Genomic DNA, 16,145 nt, shown 5'->3' on the forward strand with positions numbered 1-16,145 from the left:
CTCGTTTATGACAGCGTTTCCCTCGGCCGAATCTTCGGGACAGAAACGTTTCCCGAGGACTTCAATCATGCCAAAGTGGTTTTATTTTGTTACCAGGCAACGTTTGATGTTTATAAAAACAAAAATATTCAGAAACAGCCATAGTTAAATACAAAAAAATCATGTTTCATTGCACTTAACCTTCATAAATACAAACCAGGACGTTTCAAAACATTCATACTCGCGTTGTGTCACATCTCAGTTTGATGAAAATGTTGGAATAATTACATAATATCGGCTTCTTCTCTGCCATCACTGAAACAACAGCCTGACCAAGGAGATCATGAGGGACGGAGCAACGTCACGATGATCCCTACTTCTCACAGCTGCATCAGTAACTTGCCTGTCATCACTGGGATGCTCTTCAACGTCAACTGATGGATGTTCTGTGACACAAGCGCAGCAGACCAAGACCATGTCCACAGGGAGAGGACACCAAGGTCTTGTCCCACAATCATGACGTGACATTTATTGAGGAAAGAACATAACATTTCAAAATCAAATGGGATAACTGACGACTGAAACTGATCAATAAGTGAATGTTTGCTGCTGCGGCGCCACAGCTGGACAAAAGTGCATGATTATTTCGCCCCGGTGAACCCGTCAGCTGCTACACTTGTTCGGCTTCAACAGTGGATGTCATGACGTCATCGCCCCATAGAAAACTATGTTGATGCCGGCTCGAGTCCACGTCTGTACAACGTTCACTTGGCATCAGCCGGTCCTTAGTGTTACCATGACGACAGGCTGGGATGGACGACACGTTTATGCGTTTCTCTTCTTCAACTTTGTGGATAAGGTTTCGTATTTGGTCCAACTCCAATCCTGGTCCTGAGGAAGTCAAGACACAGGTCGGAACATGAATCTAAACTACCTCCTCCCTTGTTTTCAACATGACTCAGCAATTATTTTCGGCTGAGTGTCTGGACTGATGCCTGAACTCACCACAATGCTCTTGTTCTGCTCATCAGCCGCCTCCTGCATCAGGCTGGTCAGCTGACTGAGGTACTTCTGGTTCTCCTGCAGGAGTTGTGGTGCCGTGTCACTGCAGAGACATCCACTGTGAGGCTTCTCATGAACGTGAGCCAAACCTCTCACGGCGTTTCTTCACCAGGTGTTAAAGGGCACAACTGACCTGTCGTTCGATCCTGGCAGGGACGTGAGAGGATGAGGCGAGCTGACTGGCTGAGCTGACTGGGACCATTGGGTGACCTGCACCAGGTTTGAGGTCTCTGGACTTGCAGGAACTGAGCTTCTGGACAGGTTTTGAGCCTAGAGGAGAGAGATCAACAAGCCTGGTATTGATGAGCACTGTTGCAGTTGTGATGTCACATGTCACATCTCCATGGTCATGTGACTCACACAGGCGATCTTGAGCAGGTGCCAGAACTCTCTCTGCCTCTTAATCTGCATCTGCATCACTGTGTTGTCGGCATCTTTGATGCTCTCCAGAGTCTTCTCGATCCTTGGGAACAAGTCGATGATCTTCTGTTTGCTGATCAGGATTTTACTGAGGAAGAGGAGGACGAAGCTCTGAATGCCTGAAAATTGGGGATGGCACAACAGTAGAGCACCATCTGGGTGTGTCCCACCTGAGGTGTGTGTAGAGGTCTTTGAGGACCTTGTCCTGGTTCTGGACAGTCTGGATGATGGCTCGGACCATCTCGGAGCTGTCGCTGCTCATGTCGGGATCAGGAGCTGAAGCGAACCACGTTGATACGGTGGATTACTCTTGTGTCAATCGATCATCAATCAAATGCGTTGCTCTCACTTTTACACTTGATCTTCAGCTGTTTGTAGAGTTCAATGGCCTTCTCCTCCCTGCAGACACAAAACTGTCACTCTTCCATCACTGTCAAGTTTCTTTAGTAGCACTCGAGGGCTGCAGCCATGTTGTACCTATGACTCCTTTCATCTTACAGTCTGAGTTGGTGGTGAGTTTTTCTCAGGCTGTGTCCCATTTCTCACCTTAACACTAGCACTTGGTTTTGATTGCCTTACACTAAGACGTGGACTTCCCTAAGAATTGGGACAACACCACTTCATGACGTCACGCGTAAAGTGTCATTGGCCGCCGTGCTGCGTTTTGTTTCCTGCATATCGAGTGTTGGAGACTTTTTGGAAATTCCAGCTCCAACGTTTTTGCAACCTCTTGCAACGGCGCTGATAATCTCACTTGTGTTGGTGAACCAACAGAGAAGAAATGGGCGGAGTCGAAGCCAGCTTCGCCACTATGTTGCGGCGATAGATCTGTTAGAGGTGTGACGGTGTTAACGTTAGCCTGGATGCTAGCCCACCGTTGTTTGTTAAGAAGACATGAAAACATACTGTTGTACATACATGTTGTATTGTTCATGTTGTCGGACACGGTAGACCATTTGAGTCGCGAACGTGTGATACCAGAGAAAATAAACAAACGGCAGAGTAGTCCTCGTTACTAAAATGTCCCTGTTGTCCTATCCAACATTTTAATAAATGTAGTACTTCAGTATCCTGGAAATCTATCCACACTTCATATTCCCACTCTGTTTCAAGTCAGCTCCGGAGCTCCCACGGTTTGAAGGGATCATTTCAAGTGGTGAACGACGAGTGCCCTCGGAGTATTGGGAAACACTACACTTACACGTGAACGTGCAAAACCCAGTGTTAGGGTTAAAAACAAGTATTAGGGTGAGAAATGGGACACAGCCTAACACTTTGTCCACTTGTTGGGTTTTAAAAGGGAATCTGACTAGTTGAGACCATTAGAAGTGAGATGTCAACACATGGTTAAGTAGTGATTGCAACCTTGAACAGTCCTTCTAGAAGTCAGTCAAATCCAATTAAAAAAACAGTTCTGTGGCCGAGTCTGAAGTTTAACAAGATTAGGTTAAAAAGCTTTTACATTCTTTAGCGTCTCAAGTACACCAGGATTCATTGGTCAGTTTAGTGAGGTGTGGTCAGCAGTCAGTTAAGGATCAAGAGACTCACAGCAGCTCCATCTTGTCTCCTTGGCGACGAGCGAACTGACTCCTCTGGAGCTCGACGATTTCCGAGTGCAGAGCCATGATCTCCTCTTCCAAGTGGCTCACTTCTGCTACCTGCACATAGATAGCTCAACTACATGAAGCAAAGTTCAGTGCACGTCAGTGAGGCTGACCTGTGCAAAGGCAGAGGCTCGCTCCTCGTTTTCCTGCCAAGCTTTGAGCATCTTTTCGGAGGCTGCAGGTAAAACCCACATCAGTCATGAACAGTGCTGCGCCTCATTGCCTGTGTTCACTCACAAATGCCGTAGTGCATCTGGTCGCTGTACTTCTCCAGGTCATACTGGATGCTACTCTTGAAGAAGTCCAGTTTGGCTTTGAGCTGCTGCGAGAAGCCAAACATGCTGTTTTTACAGCGAGTCAAATTCGTGTTGTAGCGAAGGAGACTCAGCCTGCAGACAATGATACAGGTAATGTAGAGGTGGGATGGGCTGAATCCAGAGTGTGTTCCGATGGACTCATTAATCTCATGCTGGACACACGAAGACAAACATTGATCTGATTTTAGACTTATTCTTCTTAAAGACACATTAAATTTCTGCTCTCTGAAAACCTCTTTCTTGAGAGTTGAGAACCACAGATGAGAATGACGAGTGTTGCTTCTACCTTTCCATCTAGCAATGCATCCTGCACAGCCCCCAAATCCCAGATGCGGTTAATGGGACTCACATGGCAGCACGTTGACCCTGGTACAGTCGGCTGTAGTCCTCCTTCAGACCACAGATGTAGCTCACTGCTTCTCCCCAAACCTTCTTCAGCATCACCAGAGGAGTCTGAGTTTTGGCTTCTTGAACTGTTGAGTCACAAATGTGGTACTCATAAACCCATGTGATAATTCTGAGTCTATTTTAGCAATTAGGTTTATGCTTAACACTTTGTGCTTTGTCACACTAAAGGTTTTTGGATGAAACATCATCAACAGAATGTAGCCCAGCAATATTTTCCATCCCTGTGTACATAACAGGAAATGTTAAAAGCAGCACACTTAAAGTAAAACTTCCATCCAGATGGCACACTTAAAGCTTTCTCTTGCTGTATATCACTCAATATCTCCATCTGAAGAGACCCATACTACCCCAACAACAAGGTTGTTTAACCAGCTCCTGTTTTAGTAGATAATCTACATGATGGTGAGACGCAACCTTTCAATTCTTGTTTGAGAATAAAGAGCAGTGGATGTGGACTCACCGATGGTGTTGACTTTATCAGGCAGCTGTCTGGCACTGAAGGGTCCCGAGTACTTATTGATGCTTTTGTCGAACAGATACACAATGTAGCTGTCCCAGCCTCTCTGTGGACACAAAGAGTAGGACTCATTACTGCTGCTGTTGAAAGCTACTGCAGGCTGCTCTAGCTTTGCACTCACCACTCCGTCCAGGACACACTGAGCGGCCGGCTTCCTGGGGTCCAGAGAGACTCCAGTCTCCTGCAACAGCTCCTGGTTCACCACTTCGATCTTTGTCTCTGCCTCGATCCGTTTCTGTAGACTGTGTAGACTCTCATCTGGGGTGAGTTGGAAGGAATGGACCTGAGCCGTCGTCATGTTCAGGATGTGGACCACCTGATGGAAAAGACCACGTAGATTTCCACCAAAAGCTTTAAAACTCCCCTGGGGAATTTAACATTACATGCACCGAGCTTAAGTGAGCAACAACTCACCTTCATAATGAGGATCTGCTCCAGCTGTTCAAAACATTGAGGCCTCTTGGTGTCTACGTTGACTTTTCCTCCTCGTTGCACAGGGTCCCACTTCAGCATTAGCTGCAGCAGTTCCTCCAACGGCTCCAACAGGGTTCTACACAGCAGCAGCACCAAAGGGACAAAGTTGATTTACAAGCACAAGTCAGACAGGGGGCTGCAGCTCAAAGTGCTACCACTCATTCTGAAGAAAGAGACGGACACCAATAACAAATAAGCAAAGGTACCATCGGAAGCACCTAAGTCATCAAAAACAATCTGCAAAACAGTATTAATGCCAACAGCAAAATAAACGGTGAGAAGCCATATCTACTGTTTACCACAAGTAAATTACAATGCTAATGAAATTGCTAAATGGATCCTTGTTCATTTTGGTCCTATAATCCTGGAAGCTCAGATAAAAATAAACAGCACTAAACTACAAAGAACTAACAGATGAGGTCACACACCTGCTGAGGTTGTTGGGGTACGGCATGTGGGTGGAGAACTTGACCTCTCCGTTCTGTTCCTCCACAGCCATGATGTCTTTTGGACCTTTATTTCTCACTTTGCTGGCCCTGAGAGAAACAATGCACATGCAAAAATTGTCTTCAATCGCCAGCATCTCGACATAAAAGCCACCAAAATAGTTGATCCAAATAATAATTCATTGTTTCACAGGGAACATTCTTCAGTCACCTATTCTAGGTGTACCACATCATAAAATGTGATGTCATTACCAAAACATCCATGATGACTAAACAAAATTGTGTCGAGAACTCTTCTTTCTGTCTTTTCCTTTCCTTTCATCCTCTCCTTTCGGGGGTGGCCACAGCGGATCATCTTCCTCCATCTCACCCTGTCCTCTGCTTCCTCTTCTCTCTAACCTACAAACCTCATGTCCTCCTTCACCACCTCCATAAACCTCCTCTTTGGCCTTCCTCTCCATCTTCTGTCGGGCAGTTCCAACCTCAACATTTTCCTACCAATGTACTGGCTATCTCTCTTCTGTACATGTCCAAACCATCTCAATCTAGCCTCTCTGATTTTGTCTCCTAAACACCTGACATGTGCTGTTCCTCTGATCTACTGCTTCCTCATCCTATCCATCCTGCTCACTCCCAGAGAGAACCTCAGCATCTTCATGTCTGCTCCCTCCAGCTCTGCCTCCTGTCTTTTCCTCAGCGCCACTGTTTCCAAACCATACAACATTGCTGGCTTGACCACCGTTTTGTACACTTTCCCTTTCATCCTTGCCGACACCCTTTTGTCACACATCACACCTGACACTTTTCTCTAATTATTCCACCCTGCCTGCACCCGCTTCTTCACCTCTTTCTCACACCCTCCATTGCCCTGGACAGTTGAGCCTAAGTACTTAAAATCCCCCACCTTCTTTATCTCTACATCCTGTAACTTCACCTTTCCACTTTGGCTCCCTCTCATTCACACACATGTATTCCGTCTTACTGTGGCTAACCTTCATTCCTCTCCTTTCTAAGGCAAACCTCCACCTCTCTAGCTGATCTTCCACTTGCTCCCTGCTCTCACCACAGATCACAATGTTCATCTGCAAACATCATGGCAAACAAGAAGGGGCTCAGAGCTGAGCTTTGGTGCAGTCCCACCTCCACCTTAAACTCCTTTGTTACACCTGCAGCACACCTGCAGCACACCTCACCACTGTCTTACACCTGTATACATGTCCTGCCACTCCAGACTTCCTTCCTCATACAATACCACAGCTCTTCTCTTGGCACTTTGTCGTACGCTTTCTCCAGGTCCACAAAGACACAATGGAGCTCTTTCTGACCTTCTCTGTACTTCTCCATGAACAAAGCAAACACTGCATCTGTGGTGCTCTTTTTTGGCATGAAACCAAACTGTTGCTCACATATGCTAACTTCTGCCCTTATTGTATTTTCCACTACTCTTTCCCACAACGTATGGCTCATCAGCTTCACCCCTCTACAACACTGCCACAACACTGGACATCTCCCTTGTTCTTGAAGATGGGCACCAGCACTCTTCTCCTCCATTTCTCAAGAATGTTCTCACTCACAAAGACCTTGTTAAATGTTCTAGTCAAAAAGTCTACTGCCACCTGCCCATCGACAGAACATTTAAGTTAAAAAAAACACTTCAGGATAAAAGTTGGGTAGGGTTGATCTGTACAATTACACAGCAAAGAGTTTGCTCATCACTGAAGCACATCCATAATGATGTTTAAGCTCATATGTACAGACGTAATACAAACGTAAATTGGATCATAATGGGGTCAAATGTTAAAATGTGATTTGGAAATGCATATTTTTTAAAACAAAAAAACAAATGGACCCACCACTGAACAGGCTGCAGGTTGTGCAGGAAAGGACGGAAGCCACAGCTGCACTCGAAGATCATGGTGCCAAAGCTCCAGTAGTCCACAGTGACTGTGTACGGCTTGTTCTCGAACAACTCAGGTGCCTGGAGACAGAAAAAAAAAAGTATTCGACATTTTAACATGCTCATTGAAGACTCAACAGTTACAGAAAATGAGTATGAGATAATAACATTTTATAAAACATAGAAAGCATAAGCAGGTTCTCACCAGGTACTGCAGTGTTCCAACAAATGACGTACACAGACTCCCCTGATCCAGGTCTTTAGCATACCCGAGGTCTATAATCTTATGAACCAGCTGCAGAAGAAATTAAAAGCTGATTTATACATCAAATTTAAAAAAAAGCTAATAAGAAAATGGTTTGCTCACCTTTCCATTAATATCTTGCAGTACAATGTTTTCAGGTTTCAGGTCTCTGTGGATGATTTTGTTCTCATGCAGATACTGGATCCCAGACCCTGGAGGGCAACTGAAGAATCAACTTGGTGTTCTATTCATGAGTTAGTTACCAAAATGACACGCAATCAGGACTGAGGACTACATGTCTGGGGTTTCATGAACACAAATAATGTTCGTCACTTTGTTTGGATGATGATCATCATCATCATCATCACAAACTAGGGGTGTAAATATGAAATAGTAACCTCACAAAACGTTACACATGATAAAGCATGGTCCATGATTGGATAACCCTACTTTTGTGAATACTCACAAAATAAAACTGTTAAATAAAATAAATAAATAAAAGATTTAAAGAAAAGGGGCACAGTGTTACTGCTGGGGTTTTTCTGGGCAAATAAAAAAGGTTATATTCTTTAGTTAACCCAAGGCTCAGATTTTGTCAGACTTAAAATGGAAATCTGTATGGAAAAAAAAAATTATATATATATATATACAATTTTTTAATTACAATCTATGACCCATATGAATGAATAAAGAAAATAAAGACATTACGCGGAATTACATTTAAATTCAAAAGAATGCAAAAGGGATTTATTACTTTTGTTTATTCTGAAAATGAAGATATGTGACAACCAAAACTGTGGAAGCACCTTTTCATTGAAACTCTGAAGAAAAGAAATGGCTGAGACTTGTGAGTCATCACGATTATGCCAAAAAAGCTAACTGTAGCACAGAGTCTCAGACAGACCTGGAAGTAAACTGGCTGGAACAAACCACCAAATGCTCGGCGGAGGGTATGTCGGCAATAATAGTGAAAATATGTTGGGTGAAATTGATTGAGCTGTGCAAAAAAATAAAAAATAAAAAAATTTGTCAACAGAACAAAAACATAAGGATACAGGTACATACCAACATCATTGAGTAGAGAAAGTACTTCGCTCTCTTTCAGGCCACAGCAGTTTTCAGGTTTGCTCAGCAGCTGCAAAGTACACACAACATAAGTAAGCCAGAAAGACATTTAAATAGTCAAATCTAGGATAAAAAGCCTTACAACCTAGATGTCAAAAGTCTAGCGAGGAATTGGTGCAAAAGCTAATGGTAATAAAAACAAAAAAATGAAAACAATCACGCACATAACAGATGAGCTTCACAAAGACTTAAGTCATATACTGTAAACATAGACATTGACCCACACAAACACTCATTCAAGGGCAAAAGTGTATGACTGTGAAAACACAAGACATGGACACATTGTAGCAAATACACAGACAGAAGAAAACTGCTACTTTACCTTCCTCAGATCTCCTCTGGAACAGTACTCCATGGCCAGCAGTGGAAGGTCATTTAAAGCAATGTCATTTATTTCTTCTGGAACGTCTCGGGCAGTCACCACATTGATATGATTTAATCTGAGGGGAGAACGTTCATAGATTCACAATTATTTGGTTACACACTAATAAAACAGTAAATGAAACAGATAGCAGCATGTATCATCGCATCAACATGGGGACTTCCAATCATACTTTTTTCTCTAGTGTTTTGGATCCAATCATTTGGATGCACTCTCACACTGACTGTTCAAAGAGATTAGGATCTTGAGAACTGCTTTTGTTTCAAAGGGATGACTCAAAAGCTCATTGTTGTGAGTCATTCCAGAAATAAAAGAAAATTGGTTCTGGATTTTTTTTAAATAGAGGTGTAGCTCATAGACAGTGACTGCAGACAGAGATGATCCTGTGCTCAACAGGAAACACGATTATAGACAGGTGAAATTTATTTATTGATTCATTTATTCATGCCCCGACCAACGCCTGTTGAAGGAGGACAAATGTGATCCTGCAGAAGCTTGGAACACCAGAAACATTATTTCAGAGGTGATAACAAGGTGAAAACTTAACTGGGATCTGAATATGAACGGTGTCTGAGCATCGGGTAGTAATTTAGTTCTATACCTGAGCAAATCAAACACTCTGTACTGCATTTATCAGGGCTGGGGTGACGTGGTCCTCCACGGTGCTTTAGCAGCATTGAGGATTTCAGGCCAGTGGGAAAATTTCAGCTTATGGGGAGCTTTCAGCTTTATTTGTCAAAATGCATTGAAATATGACTCCAAGTCACTGCTCCCTCAGCATCAGTTGAGTAGAACTCTGAACTTTGTGACCTGTGTTCTAAAAAGTGCTATATAAATGAATCTCTACTGACTGTTAAGGTCTCAACTTCTGTGTTCCCTGTCCTCAAAATCCAACACATATTTGCCCTGACCATATTGGAGACACCCCATATGCTGAGAAAAAGAATCTTCTATATTATGACTGTAGTCAGCATTGCTGGGTGAAATTAAACAGCGCCGTGGAACGAGAGCTGGCAAGCCCAGTTTCAGAATCAGCTATGTGAATCCAGTAATGAGTCCTTGCGTTTGGAAATACAAGTTTGTCATTTGCATTTTTGTATGGCAGCTACTGTACGTTGAGCAGGAGACGTACTAGAGCTTGGCTCATTGTCTGTTTACCCAGAACCAATATGACATTGCGTCTTGCCACCGTCAAAATTTGGTGGGGGAAAAAAAAATCAATTAAAAAGACATTTTGTTGTCAACATTCATGCATCATCTGTTGCCGTTTGTTTTATGCTCAACTGTTATTCTTAACAGTTTAACGCTGTTTCATTTAAAATACACCAATCACTTAAGCATGTGGCGATAACACTTTAGCAGTACTTGGGGATACCAGAATGAACTGGTAAGTTAACAATTCAAAGTTGACACAATAGAATAGTATAGGCCAGATATTTTTTTAATCTTCACTTCGTTCCATGTCAGCTCCTGACATGACACTGAAATGTATGCACTGCTGTACCCTGAAACGTGGGATAGAATCTGACTTTTACTTACCTTTATTTTTCTATGATAAATTGTTCCTGTCAGTCATCCCACCCCGCTCCACCCTTCAGCACTCTTGATCTCTGTTCATTACTCCCAGAGACTTAGAACCCATCTGTCACCCGTTCTACTCCATCAATTTTTACTGTTCCTCATTCAAGATATCCAAGCCAAAAGGATTAAAACTTCAAAACGTAAGCAACAGCACAGTCATGAGACACACATTTACCCACTTTTTCATGATCTGGATTTCACGACTCCACCTGTCCTTGTTTCTCGGCGTCAGCTCCAGTCGACACATTTTCACAGCAAGTTTGTCATTTGTTTTCTGAAAAGCAAGCAGTCGTTGTAAGCGTATCTAATTCAATCTCTGATCATATAGTAATATATTAGGCAACACGTTTGATCCTCCTTAGCCAGAAAGCTATATCAAAAGTCCTTTTCTGTTTTCTAACAAAGATGGACCAAGGACAACCGTAACACTGACATAGTAAATGGCATCCTTGTGATTATTGACAAATGAATTTTAATTCACAGGCCTGCAAGCTGTCAGAGAAGGTTTGGCTAAATGAATGGTTGCCTGTGGTGATCACTTATAAGTGTTTAAAAACAGCTAGTGCAGCATTATAATAAGACTGCTTGCGCAACCTGCCTGGGCAGATCGAGCTACAATGACCGAGGAGTATGTTACTTTCACATTTTCTGCACCTGACTAGCGCCTCCCCTGGATCATTGTGAGGGGAAACGCTGGAATTAGCTGGATACACAGTGGCTGTGTACAGCACATCAACTATTACTTGAACACACATGGTGTTCAAAACGTCCCTCTAACACAAAACTGTGAAAGTAAACATAAAACAAAAAAAAACAAACCGCAAAAGAAAATGAAAAAAAAAAACCCAACAGGAATCGAGTTGACTAATATATACTAATAATATACTAATGTTAATCCACGTTCCTCCAACAAATACTGGAAATGACATTGAACACAACCCCGTTATTACTGGAGTAATAATAATCACTTATCACATACTGCAGTCATTTTCTGACTGTGCATGTGAGTATGACTGTCCACCAAGTATGTAGGACTTGTGTTTCCAGAACTCTGAGCAAAGTGCCTTCACTGCACTGTGATGTGACCAAGACCAAAGACAATTGACGCTTTTAGCATTTTCAGGTCAATGCAGGTTTGTATGTCTGGTTCTGCCCGATCTTAAGTGAGGTCCAGACTCACATGATGCTGGTACAGGTAAACGTGGGCAAACCCGCCCATTCCGAGCCGCTCCTTCAGCTCCCAGTCCCCACAGTTCTGGTTCTGCCTGAAGGGAGGTTTCTCCATTGTTGAGCCTCGACCTGGGAGCACATACAATTTCCTCTTTATCAGGGTACAAACGACAACAAAGCGAACGAAAAACAGACTCAGTGTACACTAGCAAACAGCCAAACAGCTACTGGGACGTGACTATATCCTGGACGACACGTCCAGTTTATCAACTATCAATGTTCATATTTCAAATATCCCGTGTCAACAGAATGCTTAAGCAAACGCCACGGCAAATCTGAAGTTTTAAAGATCAAGAGACGAGCACATACGCAACACGGGGATGTTTACCTGAGCTACAGGCCAACTTGCGCAGCGCTAGCTAACATCAACAGTTTAGCCAGGAAGTAGATGCAGCCTCGCAATAGTTTTTCAGCAGCGTGATTTCAGGAACATATTCTGTCCGCAACAACGGCGTCACGTCAAGACTCACCTGATAGTTTTATGACCGTGTCATGAGCCGAGTCACGGAGACGAGAGCTGTCCAGTTATTTTAGGTCAAAGCAGTAGCCAAATGTGTGTGTGTGTGTGTGTACTTTCCTCGGTGACGTCACTGGAATGCCCGGCTGTGCTTCTTCAGCTTGGCTACATGACGTCATAACTGTGTCACAGCAAAAGACTAGAATACTTGTAGATATGGATTCTGTCTTTCTTACGTGTGCAGTCAAGGGTAGATAGAAAGATACCGGCTATCATAATGTTTGTGTTTTGGATTGAGAATTCTTAAATTAAAGTGTATATTTTTTTCCGTCATTATTTTTCCACAGGGCACAATTATATCCCATAGAATTATCAAATGTGAACACTTAATATAATTAAAATATACATTGATATAAAAATTATTATTATTATTATTATTATTGTTATAACAATAATAATAACAATAATAATAATAATAATAATAATTGTGTGGACAATGAACTCTGCAATATTTTTTCCTTTTTTTATCTGTGTTGTTTATTCTCTATTCGGTGTGCTATGTTAGTATATAAGTGCATGTGCAAAGTGTTGCATGTTAGTAGGTTAGAATAAAAATGATCAAATAAATAAATAACGATAACAACAACATATGATTATTCAATATTTCCACTGAAATTAATATACAAATTGAATGCCTTGCTTAATAAAACAATATTGAAAGAGAAACAAACACTTTATTTTAAATGAATTTTGCTCATGACATTAAATCTCAAACAATGACATTTCAACGTTTTATTTTCCCATCAGTTCCTGAAAAAGAGTCCAACAAACATCATCTCCTCGGTGAGTCAACAAGGCAGTGAGAAACAAAACAGAAATGGACGTCTGAAAAAAACGATGGCAGCATCATTCACAATTACACATTAAACCTTCGCTTTTAATCATAAATAAACATTGCAACATCTCATGCGCTATTTACATCCGAAAAATAAAAAGGCGACCTCTGCAAAGACTTCCTCTGCTGCCGCAGGGTGACTTTCACCTGAGCATCACTGAGCCGTCACCAGGGGAACCAACTATCACCATGCTAACAGGTGCCATGGCGACCAGCACCATCCAAGCTCTGATAGAGCTGACAACAGAGGACGTGCAAGACCTTGGAGACATGTGATGGTGGAGTCAAATCTTCCCACACAGATGAGCAAACGTGAGCAAAATTAAGCATAATGAAACTCATCCTTCTCTGTGACCATCAATCCGAGGTTTTTTCACAAATTAGTGTGAGATAAGAAAACCTTCTGATTGTCAAATCAAATTAATAATTTTTTTCCCTGGACTTTATTCAAGGTTATACCTGTTCTTAAGAGAGAGTTAAGGTGAGGGTCACAGATATTTTGTGGTGATTTTAATTCAAATGCTTGTGTCTTTATTATTATTACAAGAATTAGGTGTGCTGTCTTCTACCTTCTTTTCATTGCATGACAGTGTTTTGACAAAGTTTCAAAATTGTCAGTTTGACAATTAGACGTCACGTCTTTTCATCATGTGGTTATGCCACAACCTTTACAAGGTTTAATTAGCCGTTCCACTGGTTCGCAGTTCCAAAAAGTTTGTGGTTCCAACTTAAAATATGACTTATTTAAAAATTAAAAAGCAGTAAAGGAAGCCCTTGTGTTCCATAACCATCTTTAAATTGTTCTGGTTTCATTTGAATTTTTCATGGATGTGATTACCATTACCATCATTAATCATGTTTGAGCATGTATTTCTAGGGTTTGCTCAAGTTTGTTTTTGTGGAATTAGAAAATAATAGTTTATTTGCATAAACATAAAGTCGTTTTTAGTAGATTTACACCATAACTATATTTGTGTGCTTGTCTGCATTACTATGGACAAATTACATTGTTGCATAATTCTTCATCAATGACTGTTTCATCTGGGACAAGAAGATCTGCTTTACACAAGAGCCTTCACACGGGACACCAAAGCTTTTACGTGACACTCCGTGACATGCAACACATCACACTGCTATACTTTCTTTCTAAAATGCTGTCTTATCATAAAAAAAATATTCAAGTGATGTAGGTGTGTATTAGACAGAGATTCTCTGTAGGTCAGGGTTTTTTGAGACATCACACGTGTGGAGGAATACACAGGATTCCTGAATATGTTGACATTCTATTAAGAAAGTGTAGTAGTGTGGACATGTCTAAAAGCATACACACACACATACAGAAGCCCTCCGGAGTAATGATGACCACTGCTGTCTGAGCCAAGCCCAGTCCTCCGACTGAACCAACCATTTGCTTCGGTTCCCTTTCATGTTTTCATGCGTCTCAGATGCAGCTTGCAAATTTGAAACCTTTAAAATCATGCGCTTATGACAGAGAAAGATGCTTTGGGCTGGAACCTGTCTGATAATCTTGCCACTAACTCCAGACATTCAGGGGAATTCACTGAAAAACACAAACATTTAAGGAAAAGAATGTTCGTTGCACAAGAAGACTGCGTATAGCGTTTTGAATATATTGTAAATATAGAGTACAATATAGTTATTTACAACAAACGCTGGATGAGAACTTATTGTTGTCATTGTACACTTAGATGGCGGCTTGAACACCAGCAAACACAGTAAAAACAGTGAAACATTCAGCTTTTGCCTGGTGAGTGTTATGAGTACTCAGAGGAAACTCCTCACAAAAGAAGAGAGGGGTGCGAACATGCAGATCTCTGCCGATGTCCTGCCACGGGGGAGAGGAAAGCATCACAGAAGCAAAGAAGAGCCGTGAAGCAAACATCTTGACGAGAACGCTGCGACTTGTTGCTTCTGACGAGTGAGAAGAGAAGATTCACAAGCGACGTGTCGAGTCCAGCAGCGACACTTCGTCATGACGCATCGCCTCCACAGAATCGTCAGCGGAAACATCCTCCCGACGGACGGAATGTCAATGCGGGTAAAATCTGGACACACTCCGCTCATTGAGAGCCTGGACAGTCATGCATTCACTCCAGAAACAAATGGGCTCTACTTTGTCAACGAATGGGATGATTTGGACCCTCGCCATTAGGCCCAGAATTTAGACCCAACTTACCAAAGTTTAATAGCACTGTAAATGTGATGTTTTCATTTTTTATGAATAATATGACCTGCACAAGCTTTTATCAGAAGTGTTGTTTCATCAGCCAGAGCTGATATATGCATCTATTATTTGAAAACATGAATTTCTCTCCATTAAAACAGAACAGAGTTTCACTCTGATGTGAAAGAGGTCATCTCTGAAACAAAAAAAATGTTTGTAAGTGTGAACTGGCTTGGTCCAGGAACACAGGAGAGAGAAGATGGCTGGAGAAAGAAATTAAGACAAGTAAAATGTTCCTGATGGTGCTGGTCCAAAACTCGAGCACCGTCTGAATCTCCAGCATCACAGCGGTCTGTCACCTGGTGTCCTCTGCCCCCCTGCGGCACCAGTGACCCGCCGGTCCCAACCAGCTCTGCCAAGTCTTTGCACCTCCTCCACAGATTGCTGGGGTGCCGGGAGGAGTGTCATGGTTGGGTATTGGGTAGATCCCCGCTCCCCCTCCTCAAGCAGAGCTCTCCTGGGTTAGAAATGAAAACCGCCTCCCGGCCCCCTGTCCATCCTCACTTCTTGACAGCCTGCCGGTAGCTTTGTCTCTGAGCATCAGAGCGGGGTTTAGCAGCACTGCAGCCACTGGCTCGGCTGCTGTTGCCCCCGTCTCTGGTGCTGCTGGCCTGACTGGTCTGACTGGCCAGACTGGTGTCCTGCAACGTGGGACTGGAGTGGGCCCGCTGCAGACTGTTGTCCTCCAGCAGCAGGGACTCGAACACTGACAGGTCTTCCTCGCCGCTTCTAATTTTGGCTTTCATCAGCATGGTATACGTGCCATAGCGGGTTTTCTGAGGGGAAAGAAGAATGGAGCGTCAGAACTACTTCAAAGATATCCTGACACCAATAGAGGTTATGAGGTTATTGATCAAAATAT

The 16,145-nt window shown here is 42.6% G+C and overlaps 2 protein-coding genes across 8 annotated transcripts in view; both read right to left on the bottom strand.

Moving 5' to 3' along the window:
- Positions 1-144: 144 nt before the first annotated feature.
- Positions 145-12,283, bottom strand: chuk (component of inhibitor of nuclear factor kappa B kinase complex). The gene is made up of 22 exons (XM_053858491.1): positions 12,157-12,283; positions 11,637-11,755; positions 10,636-10,730; positions 8,816-8,933; positions 8,434-8,503; positions 7,492-7,580; positions 7,330-7,419; positions 7,081-7,205; positions 5,210-5,317; positions 4,722-4,857; positions 4,429-4,623; positions 4,251-4,353; positions 3,732-3,855; positions 3,303-3,454; positions 3,179-3,240; positions 3,010-3,119; positions 1,811-1,860; positions 1,632-1,737; positions 1,402-1,549; positions 1,175-1,311; positions 985-1,084; positions 145-870 (listed from the first exon to the last, which is right to left on the bottom strand). Exons 2-22 carry the CDS (start codon positions 11,739-11,741, stop codon positions 805-807), a joined length of 2,289 nt encoding a protein of 762 aa, XP_053714466.1. The 5' UTR covers positions 11,742-11,755; positions 12,157-12,283; the 3' UTR covers positions 145-804.
- A 593-nt stretch (positions 12,284-12,876) lies between these two features.
- The window catches only part of LOC128756339 (PH and SEC7 domain-containing protein 1-like), a 43,315-nt gene continuing 40,046 nt past the window's right edge, over positions 12,877-16,145 (bottom strand). For all 7 annotated transcript variants that reach the window (XM_053860780.1, XM_053860789.1, XM_053860759.1 and 4 more), the window contains one exon: positions 12,877-16,059. In XM_053860780.1, the coding sequence (XP_053716755.1) occupies positions 15,784-16,059 (276 nt within the window). In that variant the 3' untranslated portion in view covers positions 12,877-15,783. The remainder of the gene's footprint in view (positions 16,060-16,145) is intronic.

The sequence above is a fragment of the Synchiropus splendidus genome, chromosome 1 (assembly GCF_027744825.2).
Source record: "Synchiropus splendidus isolate RoL2022-P1 chromosome 1, RoL_Sspl_1.0, whole genome shotgun sequence".
Classification (NCBI taxonomy): Eukaryota; Metazoa; Chordata; class Actinopteri; order Syngnathiformes; family Callionymidae; genus Synchiropus; species Synchiropus splendidus.

Excerpts from the sequence above, each read along its gene's own strand:
- chuk (XM_053858491.1), bottom strand. The coding sequence starts at position 11,741 with ATGGAGAAACCTCCCTTCAGGCAGAACCAGAACTGTGGGGACTGGGAG. Across the intron at positions 10,731-11,636 it reads TTTACCTGTACCAGCATCAT|AAAACAAATGACAAACTTGC; the intron begins GTGAGTCTGGAC and ends CTTGCTTTTCAG. Across the intron at positions 8,934-10,635 it reads GAAATCCAGATCATGAAAAA|ATTAAATCATATCAATGTGG; the intron begins GTGGGTAAATGT and ends TTCTCCCCTCAG.